This window comes from Schistocerca cancellata, chromosome 6 (genome assembly GCF_023864275.1).
Source record: "Schistocerca cancellata isolate TAMUIC-IGC-003103 chromosome 6, iqSchCanc2.1, whole genome shotgun sequence".
NCBI lineage: Eukaryota > Metazoa > Arthropoda > Insecta > Orthoptera > Acrididae > Schistocerca > Schistocerca cancellata.
Genome location: NC_064631.1, coordinates 299586881 through 299612956, shown reverse-complemented (window position 1 = coordinate 299612956; position 26076 = coordinate 299586881). Strand labels below are relative to the sequence as shown.

The window sequence follows — 26076 nt, the reverse complement described above, 5'->3', positions numbered from 1 at the left end:
ATGTATGGAAGTGAAACGTGGACGATAAATAGCTTAGACAAGAAGAGAATAGAAGCTTTCAAAATGTGGTGGTACAGAAGAATGCTGAAGATTAGATGGGTTGATCACATAACTAATGTGGAGGTATTGAATAGAATTGGGGAGAAGAGGAGCTTGTGGCACAACTTGACTAGAAGAAGGGATCGGTTGGTAGGACATGTTCTGAGACATCGAGGGATCACCAATTTAGTATTGGAGGGCAGCGTGGAGGGTAAAAATCATAGAGGGAGACCAAGAGATGAATACACTAAGCAGATTCAGAAGGATGTAGGCTTCAGTAGGTACTGGGAGATGAAGAAGCTTGCACAGGATAGAGTAGCATGGAGAGCTGCATCAAACCAGGACTGAAGACCACAACAACAACAACAACAACAAGTGTTGCAGGACCGATGGCTACAGATAGCACAACAGAACGCCCTGTAGACATGGCTGAGGGTGTAACAGCGAGTACGCAGCAGGGATTAGATCCATTGGTAATTATCATGAGACAGATGCAGATGATAACCGAGAGCATGAATACTTTGAAAACTGACATTAATGCGAAATTAGCCTCAGTTACTGAAGGGCAAAATGATTTGAATATGAAATTAGCCTCAGTTACTGAAGGGCAGGAAAATCTGAAAAACGATATTAAAGCACAATTAGTGAAAGTCACTCAAACTCAAGAAGAGATGAAATTAGTCACTCAAACTCAAGAAGAGATGAAATTAGTCCATACTGAGATTAAGCAGCAGTTACAAGACAGTTTTTTCTGAATTAGAGCAGGGGATAGAGGCGAGGACCAAGGAACTCAAAGATCAGGCTGAAGAGAAGAACGAAAATTAACTGCACAAATAGAATCGGTGAAAGCACAATGTGAGAAATCTACTCAGCGTGTACGTGTCAAAATGAAGGACTATGTGGCTATTAAGATAGATACCATACGGGAACAAGTGGAAATGGTCCCGCAATTAGTACAAAAGCAAGACGCCATGGCATGTGCAATTGCGCAACTTCCTGAACTGGCATGTACACAGACTAATCTAAAGGAAAGTGTTGAACATCTGACAGAGCGTCAAGACGTTATAGACCACCAAATTAATGTATTAATGGGTAAATTATCCAAAATCACATTAGAAAACAAAAGGCTAATGGGTGAAAACGTTGAGCAAAATGTTAAGGCAGCATTCCAGAATTTATCTGGCAAACAGGAAGAGAATTTGTTTGCGAAAGGACTTGAGGAGGTGCGACAGCAGTTAGGTGCTGATTTGGAGCATTGGAAACAAATGATATAAGAGTTGATGCGCGCTTCACAACGAAGCTCAGAACAAATGAATACAGGGCAGCAGCAGAAGTTGGCAGTGACTATAGAGCCAGTTACTGCCCATTCGCATACAATACCGACTTGTGCAAGAAATTCAAACATTAAATTACCACAAGCTGGTTGTTCGCGTGAATTCTTATCTACTGGAGATTACGAAAGCCTTTGGCATGCCGAAGAAAAAATGATAAAGCATCGGCAATTCCAGATTTTTAACCCTGACAAAAGGGGGGTCCATCCAATTGTTTTTATTCGAAGTTTCAGAGGAGTGCTACCCATAAATTGGTCGGAGTGGCAGAAGATCAGTTTTGTTACAGGATATATACAAGGTTCTGGGGCGATCTGGGCCTCGGACATGACTTCTGTTTGCCCGACATATGACGATTTTGAGAAAGCGTTTTTAGCAAATTTCTGGTCAGAAGGGGTACAGGAATGGCTAAGGCAGGAGGGGCTCTACCCAGAGCCTTTCTCCTTTTCGAAAGGAAGCCTTAGAAGGTATTTCGAAAAAATATATAAATAAAACGAGATACTGGGACAGACCTATGCCCTTGCCAGACACAATAAACACACTTACGGCAAGACTACCAACTAGCATCCGGAATCAATTGATTTATGCCAATGACAAAGACATGGAGTCGTTCCTCACAACGTTAGACCATACAGATATTATCGAAGAGAACAACCAGAAAGCCCGTAGTAACAGATTTCAATATAGGGCGATAGAACCTCCGCCAAACTATAGGCAAGGTGGAAGTATGGGTTATACCAATGGCGATCAATCGACACTTAGAAGGAATGAACAGAGATTGTTAAATAATGGAGGAACCCCTCAAAATCTCAATAGTAATCCTGGCAATGGTCTTGCGAGGGGCTATTCAAGGAACAACAGGAACGGGAAAATATACAACCCCGTGTGGGGGAACGAAAGAAATTTCAGACCCCAAGCCTGGAATAATAACAATAATAGAAATTGGAATCAACCGGGAGGAATGAATTCAAATAGCCAACATCAGTGGGGACGGACATCTCCGAATCAACCGGTAATTACCGAAGTGACAGATGATGTCAACCAGCAGACAAATCAAAATCCAACAAACTCTTAAGGACCCACTCGTGCCCCAGAGGAGCGGTCAACAATTGGTTGAGGGGCAACAGGATATGTGTACCCATGCTAATGTATAATGATGGACGATTACTGGCAGATGAACTGACCGAGGATTTAGAACCACAAGATGAGGATAAGGAACAGGTGGCAGTAGCCGAAGTGCAAGTCATTATGGAGACCGTACCTATAGTGGCGGTTTTAGACACAGCTGCAACCACAAATGTTATTTCGGCGGCACTATTCAACAGGATCAGAAATATAAGATGAGTACCAGTCTTTCCAGTTCAAAATTGCAGAATAATAGGCGTCGTTGGGGCTCGATCGGCTAATGTAAAGGTGCAGTCACTACTTGGTGTGGAATTCGGAAATGTAGCAATATTAAGCACATTCCTTGTTGTGAAAAATTTGGTGGTAGATTGCATTATCGGAGTCGACAGCCTACGTCAATACGGATGCAGAATAGATTTGAAAACAGGAAAAATTTGGTTGAAGGTTAATAAACAAGAAATTGAGTTCGAGTTGTTGAAAAAAAAAAGCCTTACGAGAAAATATAATTGTGGGATCAGTGTGCAAGTAACAGGACGGCCCAAAATTCTAAACAGCACGTAATTAATGAGTTCCAAGTCAAAGAAGATTTCGGTCAATTAGTGTTTGAAAAGTTAAATGAATCCGACTGCATTATCGAAGATCAGAAGAAGCAGCTCAATGAATTATTATTAACGTATGAAAACGTTTTTGATGAAAGGCCAGGAGTTATTAAGGGATACATATACAATCTTTACGTTAAGCCGCACGAAACGTATTGTAGTACTTTCTATCCTGTTCCCTGGAGGTTAAAGGCTCAAGTTCAAAAGGAAATAGATCGCATGTTGAAATGGGGTTTGATCGAACCCTCTACAAGCCCATACTGCTGCCCATTGTTAATTGTGCCAAAAGCAAATGGGACTGTTACACTGGTACTCGATGCCAGAGAAATAAATAAAATCATAATTCCAGTGAGAACACATCTGGAAAACATAGATGAACTTATACAACGGTTCCAGGATGTCAAATATTTGATGAGCATTGATTTGCGGAGCTCTTATTGGCAAGTAAAGCTGGACGAGTCATCAAGGAAGTATACGGCTTTCATTTATTCCGGAAGAAGTTACCAGTTTACCGTCGTTCCTTTCGGACTCAACATTAGTGCGGGAATCTTTATAGCAGCTCTAGATTATGCGCTAGGCCCAGAACTCAGAAGCAGGATAACAGTGTTTGTTGATGATTTGCTTATTGCATCAAAAACTTGCGAGGAGCATATTACCTTACTGAACCGAGTGTTGTATGTGTTCAAAACCATGGGAATAACTGCTAACCTACAGAAATCCCATTTTGCAGTAAACAGAATCAAGTTCCTGGGGCATATAATTGACGCAAAGGGAATTTTACCAACCAAGGAGAAGCTAATTGCAATTAGTAAGTTTCCAACACCCAGGAATAGGAGGCAATTAAAAGGGTTTACGGGCCTTGCCTCATTTTTTAGAAGATTCATAACAAATCAGGCGATGAGCGCAGCAGCTCTAAATAGTCTGTTGAAGAAGGATGTGCCCTGGCTCTGGACATTAGAGTGTCAAGAAGCAATTAGTAAATGCACCGCTTTTCTACCATCCGGACATGCAAGAAGAATTTTACTTGTCAACAGATTCTTCGAATGTGGGTATTGGAGTGTGCCTTTTCCAAGTACGCAAGATAAATGGACAACTCACCTTCTGTCCTATTGCTTTTGCTAGTCGTTTTTTGTCCAACTGTGAACGATCTTACACGACGACAGAATTAGAGGCTCTTGTGGTCATCTGGGGATTTAAAAAATTTCATTATTATCTATATGGGTCAAAGACTGTCGTATATTGCGATCATCAATCATTAACGTTTTTACAAATGTGTAAACTGTTACACCCCAGACTGGCTAGATGGACTCTCGCTCTGCAACAATACCAATTTAAGATCGTGCATGTCTCAGGACAGCAAAACATAATTGCTGACGCTGTATCAAGGTCACCACTGGGTTTGACCAAAGAGATTGAAGTAAATAATAACTCAGAATTCCCTGTATTGCTGCTGCAGGAAAATCCATATGTTATTTTCCCAATATAAAGCGCAGAGTGCATGAGGTCTTGAAGAAATGCATTATCTGTCAAAAAGCAAAGCCGGATTCAAAAGGGAGTAAGCACCCATTAGGCTCTTATATTAGTCCGAGAACCAAAAGAATAAATTTCGTGCGATCTGTGTGGACCGTTACCTACTTCAAGAGGAGGTGTGGGATATTTGTTGGCATTTCTTGATGTGTGTACAAAATACATAAAGCTATACCCGATAAAGGCGGCTACAGCCAAAGTAATTGTAATAAGATTGACAAGGGATTATCTTCCACATGTTGGTATACCTAAGGCGATAATAACAGACAATGCTAAGATATTCACGGGACTCTGATGGAAACAGGCTTTGTCTCAAGTCGGTGTGAAACACATACTAACATCATTTTACCACCCACAAGGCAATTTGGTTAAGAGAATTTTTAGAGAGTTCAAGCGCTTTATGAGGACCTATTGCCATAATAAGCAGACTGCGTGGGCAAATTATGTGGAAGAATTTGAGCAGATATACAACAACATGCCCCACTCCTCCGCTGGTTATACACCTCATGAATTGATGTTCGAGGCAAAAGAAGAAAACTTCTGGACTGAACATATGCCCAAAACTCAGGAAACTGAGATGCCTTGGGAAGAAAAAATAAGACAAGCCATCATAAATATGACGCAAAAGGCTGATCAGAGAAAACAACAATATGACAAATTAATCAAGAGGGTACAGGCGTACCACGTCGGAGAGAAGATACTAGTCAAAAGACATACCAAATCATTCTTAATAAAGAAGAGTATAAAGAAATGGGAGTTATTATACACTGGCCCATACATCATTCTACAAATTCTGAACCCTGGGGCTTATCTGTTAGCATACCCGGGATCTAACAAAATTAAAGGGTTATTTTCCCATAACGACTTGAAAAAATTTAATGAAGATTAGAAGATAGGGATGAATGGTGTTGCGAGTGACAGAGATGAACGCTCATAAAAACATAATAATAAACTGTGTGTGTTTAGTGTTAGAAAACTTTAAACTGAAATAATTAATCAGTGACACAGATTGTAGAAATAATGAATAACTATAACTATCGAGTGCTGCAAAGAAGACAGTGGAGATAGGTTTCACCTGTGTTTGGGTAAACATAGAACTTTAGCATTGCTAATGTCATCAAGAATTATAAAGGATCTGAATGACCTTCAAGAAGAAAGAAATATTTCCCGAAAATGACACTGCATAATCAAAAGAGGTTCCTAGTGAATGTTCATATATAATTTCAAGTGCACACTTAGATGTGTAAACGTGTGAAGTGAAGTTTTGCGGTTAAGTAGTGAATCATGAGTGACGGTTAAAGGCGCAAAGATAATTTCCAGCGCAAAACAATTGACGTGGGCGCGAGAGTTAGAATCGATATAGACGACACAGATATGCTTTGTAATAGACTCGCATCAAACGCGAGGGGAAACTGATTGATGTTCAACTTCAAAAAAGTGTCATAATTAGAGGTTAAGAGTTCTTGATTTATTGTTGAATGTCAAAAGAAGTTAATATTCATAGAATTAGTAGTTATTTAAGGGGTCTTGTTCACTTTGAAATTTTGTTTGAAAATCCATTTCCATATATGTGCATGTATGAATACCGGATGAAGCAGAGAATAAATGAAAGAAGTGAATCCACATTCCTCGCCACTAATAACTTTTACATTACAGCAATCAAGCGGAGAAATATATGTACTTAGGATAAAATTTTTATGAGTATAGATAAATGATATTACTTTTCAGGGAAATGATGGAGTCTTTGTATAAAATGAACCACACTTTCCATTATTCGATGATTTGAATCCAAAATCTACTGCAAGTTGCATGAATCCTTTAAATTGCGAAGAATAAATCATTGACAGAAAATGTGTCAGAATTTTTGGACTTATAAGCACAAGTGGTGATGCGAAGTCCAAAAGAAAATTCAAACTAGAGTAAATATTATGATGTTTTCGGCAACAGCATTAGTCAATGGATAAATGGAAACCTTAAGTCAATGGCTAAATTCCTTGCAGTACATCGTAAGAAAAAGGATGCATGAAGCCATAGGGATTTTGTTTTCAAAAAGGAGAATCTTGGACGGTGCAACCTAACCAGTTCTTTTACAGGAAGAGTTTCCCTTTCGGTCATTGCTAATTCTTTTGCAATGAATGTTGCATGTAAAATCTGGTATCCCTGTCCCTTCTACTCTTCCCATTGTAGGCCACGTAGAAGACCGACTACAAATGTGGACGTCGGGGACTTGCAAGATCCGGGGGGAGTTTCAGCACCACAAGATATTGTCCTGGGAACAAGATTGGGGAAAAAAAGAGTTATTGATTGTAAAATTTTTTTTAGCTAGATGCACAAATCACTCTTCTCCAAATTGTTATATAAATCTATCCCTCTCTTTCCTTTAGAGATCAATTTCAAAAAAAAATTTTTTTTCTTCTGTAGACTTTCCTATCTTCTATGTACCGTAGGTTGGGGGTCTAGGCTTAAGCAGGGAAACCTTGGAAAACCTCTTAAAGTTCCCGAATGGGTAGACCCTGATAATAGTTTCATGAAAGATCATCTTCCTTGGTTGTGCACAGCAGACATAACACATTGATGCACGTAAAAGCAATACAGCCACAGTACCTGTCTCTTCATTTCTTCTGTTTTCAATGTTTCTTTTCTTCGTCTGTCTTATACATAATTTTTTTTTTCAGTTGGAGGACTGACACTCATCACTTCCGGGTTACCCACGCTAATAGATAGCTCGCGAAGGGTGTTCGGTAAATCAAAATTAGGCTCACAAACTTCGCTCGCTGCGAGGGGCATTGTAATGTCCCCACAGCAAATACCCTCTACCATGCACCAATTAATCATTTTCAATCAAACCATCCACATTCATTCATTTTGGAAAAGTTATCTGATCTGATTTTCTTGTAATATATGCGGCGACAGCTCGTTGACGCCAAAGTATTTTCTAGTGCGTTTATTCTTTGAAATAACAGAGATCCATATATGCATTCTCCATGGTTGTTAGAGTGGTTAGGACAGCTTTTGGAGTATCTGTTGAGGGATTGACGTGTTTCTGAGAGATACATATTCTGCTCTTCTTCTTGCTAAAGTGAGCCAATTAACATTTGTGCCACTAGCGGTTTGTTTTGAAGAGAAAGAGATTGTAAAAGGAAAATAATTAAGGCGTGGAATCACCGGAGATCTGGACATGTAATGGAGATGGATTTAATACACAATTTCCTCCATAAATAAGGTTTGTGACTTTTTTGTTCTGGAGTGAATGAACGAATGAGTTTTTTCTAAATCATTTGTTGATCACGTTGGCCCTGTAATTAGTGGGGAAGTTTCAGCTGTGTCGAAGAGAGCCTGCAATCACTGAGTCTGTGTTAAATTGTCCAAAAAGGCTTCGTACACATCTGGAATTCGCAATCTTTCGTAAAAGGAACAAATTGTCGAAACGATTGAATCTCCCGACTGACTGCAGTGTTTAACAATAATAATAAATGTAAAGATCTCTTACAGCAAGCCAGCTGCTGATTACCAAGACGAAGGACTCCACCAAAGATTCTATTTGGCTGATTTTCCACGATACATGTAATGAAATCTTATATTAAAAATTATACATAGGTAAAGGAGAGAAAGAGAGAGAGCAAATGAAAGTAGAGATGGCTAATCCTCCATTAGTCTAATTTTTCGCCTGTCTTATCACGGATCAGCCAAGAACTGGGAGCGCCTTACTTTACTGTAGAGACTTATGTGTGAAGGTGAAGGGATCTTAAAGACAACAGATACATGCCTATATGGACAAGACATTACACAGAGATAGCGGCTAGCTGCATTGATCATCTATTCTTAGATTAAAAAGATGGCAACTTATTATCCGAACATTTAAAAATGTTAAAGGTTGATGACGCCAGTCCTTTGCAACATCTCTACGGGCACTCCCCGCCACCTGGTCCCTACTGCCCTTTGTCACAGGCAGGGTCTTTACTGCTTTGCACGGGTTGGCTCACCCTGTAACGCAAACGACGACGAGACTTGTTACTGAGCGCTTTGTCTGCCCCGGTGTGAAACATGACGCCACACTCGGACCCCACGCATGCGTACCATGCCAGCGTAGCAAGGTCGGCAGGAACACTCAACCTCCATTAGGCAAGTTTGATGTTCCAAGAGGGCGCTTTCGGCACGTCCACATCAACGTCATTGGTCCCCTCCCCCCTTCTGAGGAGTACAGATACATCTTATCGATCATCGACCGCATAACCCACTGGGTCAAGGTGGACCCTCTTGTTGACATCATGGTTGAGACCATTGCTCGTTCTTTCGTCTCGGCATGGTTTGCTAGTTCGGCTGTCCCGTCTCTCACGACTGACCAGGTGTGACAAAGAAAACTGAGATATTTTAATTCCCCTCTTGTTTTGCCATTTGCCTCCTCAAATTCATTTTTTCATTTACTGGACTAATTACGATTTACATACATGAGCATAATCTGCTTTTTCATAATAGAGAAAGGTTGGCCCTCAGTTTTAAAGAATATAATACCAGATCAAATTTTGTGGTTAGTTTTATGTATGTAATTGATTGTATAATTTATTTTGACTATTACTAGTTAGTATCTTTCATTATAGGGTGAAATCAGTAATTGTTTTGTAACTTAAATTCTATTGTTGACGTTTAAACAAATATAAATTCTGCAATAACTGTAAACATTTGGAAGATGAAATGCTAGTAATCTTAAAGTATTTATTTGGCTCTATTCGAAAACATGTGAACAAAGCCAGCCCTTAATTAATTCCAAAGTAGTTAACAGCTTTGTCAAAAGTATTGTTTACGTAATGATATATGTCAATTTCATCATTTAAACAAATAATTCAGCCTAAACATTGTAATAGACGAAACTGTTAAAAGGAAGGAATTTTCTATGTATCCAGTTAATTGAATGAGTTAAGTTTAATTGTAATTTCTGTAAATTAAACTTTGAACAATGTGTAGTTTCAGTACCTATTATCGTGATGATATATGATAGGGCCCGATTTTCGGTCACGAGACAGTCAGTCCACGGCCGAGATTTAGACAAGAAACCTGTGTTGGTTAGAACAACAACAATGCTTCAACTTAACTGTGGAACAAGTGTTAAACTATTAGGCCGTGTGTAAAACGAATGACAGTGTCTGTTCCATATGTACCTGATTATTCTGAAAGAACAGTGAATTATGTGGTCATGTTTCCACTGCTCATAGATGTTCAATAGTAAACTATTGTAGCAGTATGTGAAGGTTCACCTGCTAAATATTACGGAGGCTTATGGTAAGTTTAAACAATAGTGCAATGGCCATGTATTAAATATGTATATGGGGGGTTGTGAAAAGTGCCAGTAAAAGACGGTGAAATGTAACTGTGCATCAGTCGGCTACATTATTTACCGTAGTCAGTGTCCAAATTACAAACCCCATTTTTCAGCCAGTGTAGTAACACAGTACATTGACACCGAGGACAACAAATGAAGAAATAAAGCAGGAGGAACCGTGACACAGGGACAACAGTTTGAGCCCAACCTCTCTACATGACTGTGTGAACTCTGCAGTGTTGCTAAATTCCACACCACGGCTTACCACCCACAGACGAACGGCCTGGTCGAATGGTGGCATCGCAATCTCAAGGCCATGCTTATGTGTTATGACGGCTTATGGTCCGAGGCCCTCCCTTGGGCCCTGCTGGGCATTCGCTCGGCCCATAGAGAAGAATGCATCGCTCTCTGAGATTCTCTACGGCGAACCCCTCCTTCTTCCAACAGAGTTCGTGGAGGGTTCATCGTCGGCTGATACTATGGATCTTCCGCCTCTGGTTGAATGGATACGTGCACATGTTGCATGCCTCTACACTCCCCTTGCCACGCCCTCACTCCACCCTGCCTGTGTTCGTCCACAAGGACCTTGAATCATGTGAATTTGTGATGTTGTGTGACAACTCCATGCAAGCAGCCTTGCAACCACCTTATTTGGGCCCTCACCACGTGTTACGTCAGGGTGCAAACACGTTCGTTATTCATCTACGTGGATGACCACAGACTGTGTATGCTAATAGCCTGAAACTGGTGTGGTCACTCTCCGACCTGCCTTCCAACGCTTCTGACCTGCCTCCCATCACTGTCAGTCTGCCTCCCGACGCCACCAACCTGCCTTTGACTGACATCTCTCCGCCTACACAGCAGTTGACCACACAGGACCCTTGCAGCACAGTTTCCAACGTGTCTACTTCTCTTGCTGGCCGCTGTCAATGACCGCTGCGCTGGCACGATGATTACGAATTTGGGTGATCAAGCTTTCCTCCGCCATGCTCCACACTACAGTGGGGGAGGGGGGGAGGTGAGGGAGTCAGCTCTGTGGCGCTGTAGTGTCTCTGGCACAGAGCACCCTATATTTGACTCTGACCTCTTTGAACTGCTTTTGTTCTATGTCTCAGTGCTTAATAAATGTATATACGATACTTAGTGCAAGTTATTACTGACCACCCATAGGTGATAACCACAACTCTTTCGTAATTTCACTCTGTTCTAAAGGGAGCTTAATTATTCCATTGTCATGTACTAAAAACAGACTTCCTTATGTATTTCTGCAAGGCATGAGCAGTTATATAAAGAATTATACTGTCAGTGCACGTTGGTTTCCGAAATATTCCAAATGTATTGGTGCCATTATCATTTTGTATCACTGATGAATCTAAACAATTGCTTTGCTAGTTCCACAGTAAAGCCAATATTTGGATGTACACTGTTAAATTCTGAAAGCATACTTTTCATTTCAGTAGTCATACCACTAAAAGAACAAGATTATCACCTTCCAACAGATCGTTATATAAAATCTTGTTAGTCGTATTAGTACATTTTTCACATAATTGGTTCTCTACATGATTTACATAAATATCTGCTAGTGTGCTAGCAATAAACTGCCCATGGCAACACCACCTGGTTGTGAATACATCTCAATTTGCAGTATAAAATACTTGAAAGACAATATCAATTGTAACAACTGAATAATTTCATCAGGTTTGGCTATTCCAATTTAATTATGTTTGAGTAGGTTCTTTTTTATAACATCAATGATTTCTATTATCAGAGCATTAGTGCCTTTAAAGAACCACCACAATATACACTCAATAAACAAACAGACCTCAGAAATAAAATTTTTCTCAATTGTTTTACTCTAATGTATTATAAGTGTACATTTCTTTAGATGAGTCACCCTGTCATGATATACACAGTCCACTCAAAATTACAGTACGTAAAATGGTTGTCGTGATTGACAACTGACTGGTATCATTAACTGGTTGCTCTTTGATATGCATGAATATTTCACTGTAAACTGTGCCCCATGTCAGTCAACCTGTATGTCAAAAATCTTGTAAGTAAACAAATGTCAACAAAATGAAAACTGTTGCGCATACTGTTAATCCCATACTACACTGTTCTCAATATGTTGGATTTCATTTTGTAGCTGCTTGAAAATGACCCAAAACACTGAAATGACAATAATAAAACAAAAACACTAACAGCTAAAAGCAACATGAGATCATTTAAAAAAGCTACTTGTTATGCTCCCATGGCTCTGCAGCATTGGGGCAGTTAGAGAACCACTGCAGAGGTGCAACTTGATGGAACATTACTGGACAAGGTCTGCAATGTTGGAGTCAATATTTGCCAAGACTAAATGTTGTCACGCCAAACTTTTCATCTGTGACATGCCTCAGTGGGTGATGTTGGGGAGGCACAGTACTTGCAGCTGAAGAGAATGTGGAATCTAGATGTGACAGTGGTCCTCAAATGAGATCCAGAAAAGAAACCCTTCATTTAGGTGTAGCAGAAGAGAACAAATTTGGCTCAGACAAGTGTGTCTTTCCAGCCATGCTGTACAAAGCAGGCAAGTCAGTGTAATTTACCTTGGATTATTCATTTGCAAGAGGATTACAAAGCTGGAAATTTAAGTGTTCCAGGGATAAGAGGTCACCATTGCCGCATCTCAATCGATATGGGAATGAATACTATCTCTGTGAGGTGCAACAATGTGTGGTTAATCATCTCTAGGTTCAACAAAGAGTTCCACAGTTCCTTTTTTTTGAGTGCACACCAGTGCACAAGTCATTAATAAGGAATCTAAAGATGTGATTGGACATGAACACTTTATCAGAGGAAGTGTTCAATAGAAAGCCAATTAGTGTACTGACTTTTATGATTGTAAGACAGAGGAATTTTGGCCAGTAATTCGCTTGTAGGGAAAGCCATCCAACATTGAAGCATTCACGAAAGCTAAGGTTCTATTCAAGCCCTTTGGCATTATTTTGCTACTGCAATTGGATAATACCTTACAACAATGGAAATAATAAATCTCAGTCCATTATGCTTAATGAACTTCACCCAACTGGTCAACAGCTAATACTAATGCAGAAAAAATTAATCACAGAAAAGGAGAAGAGCAATTGTCAAAGAAGTGTGCAAGTGAAGAGGAACTTCACAAATTGTGATTCCTACTTAGCTCCTGTAGGTCGGCAGCCCAATCCACATAAGATGGCTTTGGGTCCTTATTTCACTGCAAAAATTCTAACCCGACGGCAATAACTGTTTTTTTGGTCATAATCTACTTGTAATATAAAAAAAATATTTCAGACAACTAAGGTATGCCTGGGTAGGCCCTAATTTTTGTATTATGTGATGAGTTCAGGAGTTCCTGACAAGAATGTGGCCTTTTGTTGTACCGAGTCAGAAATTTGACAAAAAAAAAAAAAAAAAAACGAACTGCAGTCATTGGCGGTAAGCATCCCACTCTTCATGTTGTTGTTTAAACTGTGGAAAAGCCATAAACATGAGTGACACAGGATTTGTTCCTGGTACATTCATTAATGCTTGCTTATAATACAGCTGTTAGCTCCTGATAACTCTGTGTGGCTTATGTTAGTACTAGTTACCAGTGTTCCATGGTTGAAAACTTTTGCCTAATTTTACAATTGTTCAAGGTCCAATTTTTACACTTGACAGGTCCAGAGTCATTGCCACTTTAGTGAAAGATGATATACACACATTACCAACAGGGGCTTGCCCAGTTTATTCACAACATGGGAGATATAGAAGATGCTCCTTAGAAACATTCCAAAGCAAAGCCCAGTCCATGCCTTAACAAAGTTAAGCCTATGTGCCTATAAGGAACCGAGTTCACAATATTAGCACCTTACTCAAGCTGATAGCATACTCGCAGTGCACTCCACAGATCACCTCACAACTGAGTCAGACCCACCCTGGACCAGCTTACATGGAGAATTCTTGTGTGGTATCACCAGAAGTCACTCCTGATTACAAGCACCCTCCAGGTAGTTCATCACACCAGTTGACAGTAATGATGCACCAGCTATTTGGTTTCCTTAGTGACATCAGGTGATCCAGCTACATTACACATGAACCAAAATTGGCCACCTGCTTTATCTATGTCTGAGCCTGTATGATTATTCCATATCATATTGCCACAAATGTTTACATCCAGATACCTGCATGAGTATTGGATGATGTGCTCTTTTGTGGCTGGTTCTTAAGAGTGGTTTGAGGATAAAGCTATGTTTGGAATAAGTCAAATTGCAAAGGTAAAGAAAGATATACTAGAGTTGATGTAAAACCTAGAGCAGTAGATGCATCCTGTACAGACAAGCTGTAATACTTCCGGCTCCTTTAGGTTGTAGCACATGAGAAACACACAACAGAGAAAAAAGATACTAATAATAAGCTGGGTGGAAACAACAGTAAGACAAGTCAATAAGACAAGAAATTACAGATTAAGAAAGGGAGAGAAAGACACATGGTTAGAAAAAAGTCATTGTTAATGTTACAGAAGTTGAATCTAAAGTGTAATACAATTCAGACCTTCATCTGTCTTACAGCATTTTCTTCTAGTGAAAAAATGCCTTGAAGGGCACAGAAACTAGTTTACTTTCACAAATAACATTGAGAGCATTGACATTTATCCATTAAGTACATTTAATGCAGTTTTAAGGTAAATATTAAAATAAGAGAAAAAAATTATTTGGTTATCTGAGATGAAAATGTAGGTAGAAGCTCTAAGCAATGATTAAGTTTATTGCCAATTTTGATTTCCCAGTAATCTGTGCCATATATTCCTATGTGTGGCTCACAATTCATGAGCTTATTCAAGCTATCCTGTTTTATGTTTATTTCTTCATTCATTCATTAGATGCCGTTAAGAAGGGCCACCTTTCAGGAATGTGGCAACGTCATTACATTTTTCAATTTTGTTTACATTTTATTACATTTTTCAATTTTGTTTACATTTTCTCTCCTACACAAAGTTATAAAAGACTGATGGTCAATTTCTGTTCTTAAGCAGCTCCCTTACATTATGTTTTCACCCAACTTTCATTTATGTTTGAAGTTTTCATTTGTGATTTTATTGTTTAATTGAAAATATAATGCTGTAGCCAAAAATAGGTACTGATATTTCATCCATGAGAAACAAAATATTTAAATATTAAATATGTAACTAATTTTTAATTAGAAAAGTGATGCATTAAATTATATTTATGCCATTACTGACCTTAGACCAGGTACCAGTGTGCCACTTCACAGGACAGTCCACAATGTTGCAATACTGTCTGTTAGGAGGAGGTGGTTGAGGACACATGCTATTTGGCACAATGATTGTATTACTTCCTCCTCTTGTTACCTCATGGATGCATGTTACTTCTCTTGTTCTTATACCAATGCCACATGGCTTAGAACAAGCTTGGTACTCAGAATAATTCCATCGAGGAGGACATGGAAATTCATTACATGTTCGATATAATGTTTCTGGCCTGCTTTCTTTATCACAGAAATATGGATTCACAGTTTTCTGTGTGCTTTCATGAACACATATTATAAATGACTCTTGCATACCTATTGAAAATAAAATGAAGATATGATAAAATTAATGCAGAATTACATAAATATTTATTTGTTTCTTAACATATATGTCGTAGTTGCGCTATGATTTATTTCTAGAAATGTTCTAATTTCATTAAAATGCATACAGTCATGAAAATGTGTGCAGAAGTCCAGTTTGCTTGATGTTATCTTGACATCATGAAACCTTGGCTTGTGAAAATGTTCTTACTGGAAATAATAACAACAACCACCCTCTATTAAATGTCCTATTTATTTGTCAGTGCACACAATTAAACTTCATTTAGTCCACTGATTCATGAGGAGTATGTATTTTGAATATAATGTTATACAAGCACACATACATGCCCTCACACACACAGACACACACACACACTGTTCACTTTAATCTTTTAATATATGCATGAGGACAGATCACCACTCTTCAAATAGAAGATGCTGAGTGTCAAGCAGATAAGAAACAATGGTAATCAGTTGAGATTTAGGAAAATTTTTTTTTCAGCTCACTCTGTCTGTATGTGTGTGTGTGTGTGTGTGTGTGTGTGTGTGTGTGTTAGTTCTCTCAAAAAGGGTTTTGCTTGAAAGTTCAACTGTTATCAATATTTTCTACATGTGAACCTGTTGCTCAGTGTTTCTCTTTACTTGATCTATCCTCATTTACATACTGTCCTGTACATTCCACTGACTGACACTATTTTGTTTCCCAAGCTTTTATCATCTATACTCACCTTTATTTAAATATACCTACTCAGTATTGCAGAACAGTAAAATGTTGAGACTTCCTGATTAGATAAGAAAAATTATGAACGTAAAAATTTTCTGTAGTAGTTTTACAATTTATCTTCCTTGGTTGCAGCCAAAACATATTCATATAAGCTAATTTATATATTAACTTCTGGCAGTAATTAATCCTTAACTACACTCCCTATTTCACCCCGAAAAATGAAAACCATCTGAAACTTATTTACTTCTACATTTCTCTAAGCTACTGTGAAACAATCACTAAAACAAAGGTTTCTATTTATGAAAAATCAATCTGTATTAAAAAATAAAACACTATCATACTAACAATTAAGGCTGTTACATCCTTTTAAACAGAGTTTTTGGAATGAACTTAAAAAACAAATAAAATCTATTTCAATAATGTTCAGAAACATGTTTCGAGATCAAATAATGATTGATTAAGTAAACTAGAAACAGAAAAATAAACAATGACTTTCAATAAAAATGTGGCAGTAGGTACATGAATGAATCAACTAAAACCATGAAAAGTATCCTATTTTAAATGATGGGACTTATTTTCACTCTTCACAGTCAAGATGAACTTTTTTGTGAAAGGAAATCATTTTACACACTTATTTTTGACATTTAGAACATTTTTGGTAGTTTTTGTGTCTTTAAGGCACAGTCATATGTGACAACATTACAGCCTTGACTCTTTTAAAGACTGACTCAATCTCACTTGGACTTGCACTACAATTCAACTCTGCTGTCATTTTCACAGTTTTTGCCAGGAACTTCGTCCACTGCAGCCTGCAAGACACTAGAAAATTTTTAGAATTCGTTTTCCTCTTTTTGATATTTGCTTTAATCTGTGCCATCTACATCTTCATTTACATCTACACTCTGCAAATCAGTTTGAGGTGCACGGCAGAGGGTATGTCCCATTGTATCAGTTACTAGGATACCTTTCTGTTCCATTCACATATGGAACATGGGAAGGATGATCGTTTGAGTGCCTCTGTGCATGCAATATTTATTCATTTAAAGCCAGTTCTTGAAACTTTGTTAATAGACTTTCTTGGGATACTTCACATCTATCTTCAAGAGTATTCCAGTTTAGTTCCTTCAGTATCTCTGTGACACTCTCTCATGGATTAAACAAACCTGTGCCATTTGTGCTTCCCTTCTCTGTACATGTTCAATATCCCCTGTTAGTTCTATCTGGTATGAGTCCCACACACTTGAGCAATATTCTAAAACTGGTCACACGAGTGATTTGTAAGCACTCTCCTTTGTAGAATGATTACACTTCCCCAGTATTCTACTAATAACTGAAGTTTACCACCTGCTTTACCCATGACTGAACCCATATGATCATTTCATTTAATATCCCTACAAAGTGTTATATCCAGCTATTTGTATAAATTGTCCAATTCCAACACTAACTCATTGATATTATAGTCAAAGGATACTACATTTTTTCATTTTGTGAAGTGCACTCTTTTACATTTCTGGATACTTAAATCAAGTTGCCAATCTCTGCACCATTTTGAAATCTTGTAAAGATCTAACTGAATATTTATGCTGCTTCTTTCAGATAGTACTTCATTATAGATAACTGAACCATCTGCAAAAAGGCCAGTTCTACTATTAATATTGTCTGCAGAATCATTAATATACAACATGAACAGGAAGGGTCCCAGCACACTTCCCAGGCGCATACCCGATGTTACTTCTACATCTGATGACGACTCTCCATGGCAGATAACATGTTGCATCCTCCCTACCAAAAAATCCTCAATCCAGTCACACATTTCACTTGATACTCCCTATGATTGCTCTTTTCAGGATAAGCATAGGTGTGGTACTGAGTCAAATAATTTTTAGAAATCAAGAAATACAGCAACTACCTGAGTGTCTTGATCCAAAGCTTTCAGTATGTCATGTGACAAAAGTGCAAGTTGGGATCCATGTGATCGATGTTTTCGAAATCCATGATGGTTAGCATTGAGGAGGTCATTCTGTTTAAGATATCTCATTATGTTTGAGCTTTGAATATGTTCTAAGATCCTACAACAGATTGACGTCAAGGATATTGGACAGTAGTTTTGCAGATCACTTCTTCCACCCTTCTTGTAGACAGGTGTGAACTGTGCCTGTTTCCAACAACTGGGCTCAGTTTTTTGTTCAAGGGATTGACAATAGATTACAGTTAGAAGAGCAGCTATCTCAGCAACAAATTAAGTATAGAATCTGACAGGCATTCCATTGAGACCTTGAGCTTTGTTCAACTTTAATGATTTCATCTGTTTCTCAAGACCACTGACACTAATACTTATTTCATTCATCTTTTGAGTGGTATGGGGATTAGATTGGGGCAATTCTCTTGGTTTTTCATTTGAAAACGGAATTAAGTATTTCAGCTTTTGCTTTGCTACCCTCAATTTCAATTCCTATCTCTTTGATTGGGGACCGGACACTAACTTTAGTGCCACTAACAACCTTTCCATACGACCAAAATTTCTTGGGGTCCTGTGAAAGATCACCTGACAGTATTCTGCTACGGTAGTCATTGAAAGTATCATGCATTGCTCTCTTGACAGCCAAATGTGTTTCATTCAGTATCTCTATACCTTGTTTTACACCTTTTATGCAGTAATCTCTGTTGCTTTAGAAGTTTCTTTACAGTGACTGTATGCCATGGAGGTTCCCTGCCATTACAGACCGTTCTAATGGGTACATATCTATGCAGCACATGGTCAACTGTTCTTTTAAACTTCAGCCAGAGTTCCTCTATATGCTCCTGCCCTGTGCTGAAAGTTTCAAGTTCCTTATTGAGATATAACACTACTGATTTTTTTTAATCTAGTTTACTGAACACATACCCTTTCTGCTTGTTTTAGTTGTCCTTTGTACTTTGGTAATCATTGTTGCTACAGCCACATCATGGTCACAGATATCAGTGCTGATGTGGACATCCTCAAAGAGGTCAGGTCTATTTGTTGCCATTAAATCCAATCTATTTCCATCATGAATGGGGTTCCTAACTAACTCTGTTCCCCATAGTTTACAGAGAAGGCATTTAGTGAAGTTTCACAGGATATCTTATGACACCCACCACTAACAAAACCATAATTTTTCCAATTAATTGTTGGATGATTAAAGTCTCCACTGATGATTACAGTATGACTGGGTAACTTACGTATAAGTGAACTGAAGTTTTCTTTAAAGTTCTGGGTTACATCAGGAGATGAGTCTGGTGGGTGACAGAAGAATCCTATTATCATTTTATGCCCACCTCCGATACTGCGTCTTGCCCAATCAATTTCACATGCAGCTTCAATTTCTACCTCAGTGGATTCAAGTTTCTTGTCTACTGCGACAAAGAGACCACCTCTATTTCACATTTGCCTATACTCTTGATATACCCTTAAATTTTCCCCAAAACTCACTGCTATCAATTCCAGGTTTCAACAAGCTTTCTGTACCTAGTATTATGTGAGCTTCACTGCTTTTCATGAGCACTTCAAACTCTGGCACTTTGTTGCAAATGCTGCGGCACTTTACCATTAGGATTTTCATACTCTCGTGTGTGACCTTACACTGAAACTTCTGGGTTTCCTACAGCTATCATTATCTGAATTGGACAGAGGTGTGTCTTTAAAAAAAAAAAAACTTGTGTGCACCCCACACACAGTCGGCCACCTGCGTAGCAGCCTCTGATGTTTAGTGCACGCTTGACCCATTTAGGAGGACCCTACAGTTCTCAACCCCATGGTGCAAGTCCAGGAAGTTGCAGCCTAGCCTGTCACAGAACTTTCAAAGTCTCTGGTTCAGTCTTTCCACTTGACACAGAACCAAAGGGTCACACTCAGTTCTGAAGACAATGCTGCAAATTGTGAGCTTCGTTGAAACTCCATGTGCAAGGCTAGTCTTCTCACCCTTCTCTGTCAGCTGCTGGAATGACCCAAAATGACTTCGGAGTCCAGACGACAGCCACCATTTGTTCCAACATGTGCCACAATCTGCAGTTGGATGCATCCTGTTCTCTCAATGGCTGCTGGAATAGCCTCTTCAACATGTTGAATGAGGCATCCAAGCATACACACTGAATGGTGTCCTTTCCTGTCTCTGTCATTTCCTGAAGGGGTACCACCATTCACCATACATTTGAACTGCCAAAACTTTGAAGTTACTAAGGAGAACATATCTTGTGTGCTGTGAAGAAGGTATTGAACAGCATATTTAGTATACAAAACAATGTTTCAGGATCTGATGTGAATGCTAGCTAGGAAGTTACCTATCTGTTGGAGCGTATGATGAGAACTCTAAGGAGGAAACTGAAAGATGTGGGTGAATCCACTTCCCACTCTGCCGTATGGCTGTACCCTACTGAACCAGTCAACTTGCAAAAGATCATGGGTGACGGGTAACGTACTTGAGCATCTGTCGAATAGATCTGTGTTGTGTCTGATATCTGTGAACTGTTAGCAAAGACTGCTAAAGACACTGTTTTTCAGCATAAATGCATTTTTTTTAAGTAGGGGGATTGACTTTCCAATACATTATGTAACTGTAAATCAGTACTTTTTTTTTTTTTTAATCTGTTGTGAATGAATCTTCTAGGTCTTTGTGTGCATAGGCTAGTATGTATGGTCAATTAGAAAATAGTGTGGAAGACATCTATTAGTACAAACAATATAATAAGATGTATACATTTCTGCTTTCATACTCTGATTTTGATCCTCAAGGTACTGGATTTTGTGTGTGTGTGTGTGTGTGTGTGTGTGTGTGTGTGTGTGTGTGTGTGTAGAGAAAGTACAACCATTGACTGAGGCTAGATGCTTCTTACACTTACTCTTTGCATATAATTGAACTTATTGATATGATTATAAACTTTTCATTTTGTTGTGTCGAAACATTTTTTGCTGGTTTGTACCTAATGTGGTTTGGATTCTTGGGTCGATCCCCACATCGTAAACTTAGGCCCTAATATTTTTCCATTATCTTGTTCTCTCATGAGTCAACATATCCTTGAATACTCTGGTTTATGTGGGGGATTGATTCCTACCCATGACTGTGTATATTCTTCTGGTCTGTACCTGTCGTCATGAGTTTTTTCGAATCGGCTCACTCGTTGTACACTTAGGCTCTGAAATTATTTCTCTTCTCTTTTGAAGATTTGATTGTATGGATGTTAACATACAATTTATAATTCTAGTAATTTACATTGTCTCTTTATTTATTTCTATGGTTTAGTGGTGTAATGTCATAGTTTTCACATTGTATTATTTGTCTTATGACAGTATGTTCCACAGACTTGAAAATCTGAACATCATATCCTGATATATGTATAGATCATGATTTGTATAGCAGATATTTTTCCTATGTTTTCTGCAATATGTTATGAATCAGATACTGCTATCCTGGGCATCATTTTGTACAGTGTTTGGCAAACTGTATAGCCTGTCACAAAATATTGTAAACATACTGTTTCCAAATTCTGTGAGGGGGATAGTATAATGGAACACACAGTTTTCTAATGATATATATATATATATATATATATATATATATAAACAAAGATGATGAGACTTACCAAACAAAAGCGCTGGCAGGTCGATAGACACACAAACAAACACAAACGTACACACAAAATTCGAGCTTTCGCAACCCCTGGTTGCTTCGTTAGGAAAGAGGGAAGGAGAGGGAAAGATGAAAGGATGTGGGTTTTAAGGGAGAGGGTAAGGAGTCATTCCAATCCCGGGAGCGGAAAGACTTAACTTAAGGGAAAAAAAGGACAGGTATACACTCGCACACACATACATATCCATCCGCACATACACAGACACAAGCAGACATTTGTAAAGGCAAAGAGTTTGGGCAGAGATGTCAGTCGAGGTGGAAGTAAAGAGGCAAAGATGTTGTTGAAAGACAGGTGAGGTATGAGTGGCGGCAACTTGAAATTAGCGGAGGTTGAGGCCTGGTGGATAACGAGAAGAGAGGATATACTGAAGGGCAAGTTCCCATCTCCGGAGTTCTGACAGGTTGGCGTTAGTGGGAAGTATCCAGATCACCCGGACGGTGTAACACTGTGCCAAGATGTGCTGGCCGTGCACCAAGGCATGTTTAGCCACAGGGTGATCCTCATTACCAACAAACACTGTCTGCCTGTGTCCATTCATGCGAATGGACAGTTTGTTGCTGGTCATTCCCACATAGAACGCTTCACAGTGTAGGCAGGTCAGTTGGTAAATCACGTGGGTGCTTTCACACGTGGCTCTGCCTTTGATCGTGTACAACTTCCGGGTTACAGGACTGGAGTAGGTGGTGGTGGGAGGGTGCATGGGACAGGTTTTACACCGGAGGCGGTTACAAGGGTAGGAGCCAGAGGGTAGGGAAGGTGGTTTGGGGATTTCATAGGGATGAACTAAGAGGTTACGAAGGTTAGGTGGATGGCGGAAAGACACTCTTGGTGGAGTGGGGAGGATTTCATGAAGGATGTATCTCATTTCAGGGCAGGATTTGAGGAAGTCGTATCCCTGCTGGAGAGCCACATTCAGAGTCTGATCCAGTCCCGGAAAGTACCCTGTCACAAGTGGGGCACTTTTGGGGTTCTTCTGTGAGAGGTTCTGGGTTTGAAGGGATGAGGAAGTGGCTCTGGTTATTTGCTTCTGTACCAGGTCGGGAGGGTAGTTGCGGGATGCGAAAGCTGTTTTCAGGTTGTTGGTGTAATGGTTCAGGGATTCCGGACTGGAGCAGATTCGTTTGCCACGAAGACCTAGGCTGTAGCGAAGGGACCGTTTGATGTGGAATGGGTGGCAGCTGTCATAATGGAGGTACTGTTGCTTGTTGGTGGGTTTGATGTGGACGGACGTGTGAAGCTGGCCATTGGACAGATGGAGGTCAACATCAAGGAAAGTGGCATGGGATTTAGAGTAGGACCAGTTGAATCTGATGGAACCAAAGGAGTTGAGGTTGGAGAGGAAATTCTGGAGTTCTTCTTCACTGTGAGTCCAGATCATGAAGATGTCATCATAATTTTGTACCAAACTTTGGGTTTGCAGGCCTGGGTAACCAAGAAGGCTTCCTCTAAGCGACCCATGAATAGGTTGGCGTACGAGGGGGCCATCCTGGTACCCATGGCTGTTCCCTTTAATTGTTGGTAGGTCTGGCCTTCAAAAGTGAAGAAGTTGTGGGTCAGGATGAAGCTGGCTAAGGTAATGAGGAAAGAGGTTTTAGGTAGGGTGGCAGGTGATCGGCGTGAAAGGAAGTGCTCCATCACAGCGAGGCCCTGGATGTGCAGAATATTTGTGTATAAGGAAGTGGCATCAATGGTTACAAGGATGGTTTCCGGGGGTAACAGACTGGGTAAGGATTCCAGGCGTTCGAGAAAGTGGTTGGTGTCTTTGATGAAGGATGGGAGACTGCATGTAATAGGTTGAAGGTGTTGATCTACGTAGGCAGAGATACGTTCTGTGGGGGCTTGGTAACCAGCTACAATGGGGCGGCCGGGATGATTGGGTTTGTGAATTTTAGGAAGAAGGTAGAAGGTAGGGGTGCGGGGTGTCGGTGGGGTCAGAAAGTTGATGGAGTCAGGTGAAAAGTTTTGTAGGGGGCCTAAGGTTCTGAGGATTCCTTGAAGCTCCGCCTGGACATCAGGAATGGGATTATCTTGGCAAACTTTGTATGTGGTGTTGTCTGAAAGCTGATGCAGTCCCTCAGCCACATACTCCCGATGATCAAGTACCACTGTCGTGGAACCCTTGTCCGACCGATCCATCGGTTTTCCAATCTCCTGTTTAAGAAATGCCGAACATCATGATGGATGTGCAGTGGAGCACCATCCTGTTGAAAGATGAAGTCGGCGCTGTCGGTCTCCAGTTGTGGCATGAGCCAATTTTCCGCGGGCTATGCGTGAAACTTGCCCGCATGCGTTCAGCCGTTTATTCGCTCACTGCAGGCCGACCCGTTGATTTCCCCTTACAGAGGCATCCAGAAGCTTTAAAATGTGCATACCATCGCCGAATGGAGTTAGCAGTTGGTGGATCTTTGTTGAACTTCGTCCTGAAGTGTCGTTGCACTGTTATGACTGATTGATGTGAGTGCATTTCAAGCACGACATACGCTTTCTCGGCTCCTCTCGCGATTTTGTCTCACTGCGCTCTCGAGCGCTCTGACGGCAGAAACCTGAAGTGCGGCTTCAGCCGAACAAAACTTTATGAGTTTTTCTACGTATCTGTAGTGTGTCGTGACCATATGTCAATGAATGGAGCTACAGTGAATTTATGAAATCGCTTCAATCATTTGTAATAGCCCTGTACTTGTGTACTTGGGATTGCAATCCAAATGGTTGCCTGTACCACCAATTATTATTAAATTATCTAATTTACCATCATATTTTCTCAGAAGCTTGTAGCACAGGCAACAGAACTGAGTCCTGAATTTGGTTAAAACTAGTAGCTGTAAAAAAACACCTCTGCATCAGTTCTAACATCCTGTGCCATTACTCCTACATACCAATGACATCTTAACAGTCTTCTTGGGCTCTTCCTTATTAGTGTCAGGTTTCAAGTTATGCTCTGAACTATCAGATAATTTATGAACTTTTTAAGTTGTTTGTATGCTTTTGTACACACTCTTCAAAGCACTAACCACCACTAAAACTGAGGTCTCTAACACATCCCTGTGTGGTAATACTCAGCTTGGGGTAGATGGTTTGAACCCTGATCGTGGAAGGCCTTTTCATTGCTAGTATTTGGTTGACAAGAGGATGAGAGGTATTGACATAAAATACCTGATAATGAAACTTTGCACTATTGTCCTGAATTAAATTCTAAACATCTTATTTGTGTCTAATGGAATGAGAGCATGTGAACCTGTAGTTGGTGATTGTCGCACATCTCTTTCTTTCTTTCAAATTTCTAAAACTACTGCAACTCACAGCATCTCCTCAGTCATTGATCACAACACAATCATCCAACCTATAGTCAATATGTAAAAATAAGGAAAAGGCAATCACTCACCTATAGCAGATTGATGTGTGAAACATCAACAAGAAAACAGTATTCACACTATCTTTCGGGCACTAGCTCTTTTTCCAGCAATAATACACACATCCACACACAACCAGATAGACACCCAAACAAAAACCCCTATGACCACAACAACTCTGTGAGGTTGTGTCTAGAAATGTTTATACCATTGCTGGAGAGAGTGCTAGTGGTTGAAAGCTAGTGTGAATGCTGTTTATTGTTACATGTTACTGTGGTCCATGCATCAATCTGCTATAGCTGATTGGCTGCCTTTCCATAATTTTACATATTGCTCCACCCGGAAAAAACCTATATCCAATGTGACATACCCAAGTTGATGTAAATTAATTACTGACAGCTTCACTAGGCTAGGCACAATAGCTTCATGCACATATCTCAACCAGTCATGCAACATGATTCTATAAATGTCTCTGTGGTAAAGCCTCCTTCTATCACAGCTCTATAGATGGCTATTGTTTTCACCTCCAGCCATTTGCACTTCACGATTGAAAGGTGGTAACAGTGCTACTAGCTATCAGGGATCTTCTTATGACAATTTGACTATAGTCTTACAATATTATGAAAAGGATAGTTGCTACTCACCATACAGATGTTGAGTTGCAGACATGCCCAACAAAAGACTGTCCCAAAATAAGCTTTTGGCCAACAAGGCCTTTGTTAAAAAAAAAAACACACACACACACACACACACACACACACACACACACACACACACACACACACACAACACACAAATGCAACTTACACACACGACCACAGTCTCTAGCAGCTGA

The 26076-nt window shown here is 39.7% G+C and overlaps 1 protein-coding gene across 1 annotated transcript in view; it reads right to left on the bottom strand.

The window, feature by feature from the left end:
* LOC126191540 (protein madd-4-like) overlaps positions 1-26076 on the bottom strand; it is a 502815-nt gene that overhangs the window by 119656 nt on the left and 357083 nt on the right. Inside the window, exon 13 of the mRNA XM_049932445.1 lies at positions 15178-15518. Coding sequence (XP_049788402.1) covers positions 15178-15518 — 341 coding nt within the window. The remainder of the gene's footprint in view (positions 1-15177; positions 15519-26076) is intronic.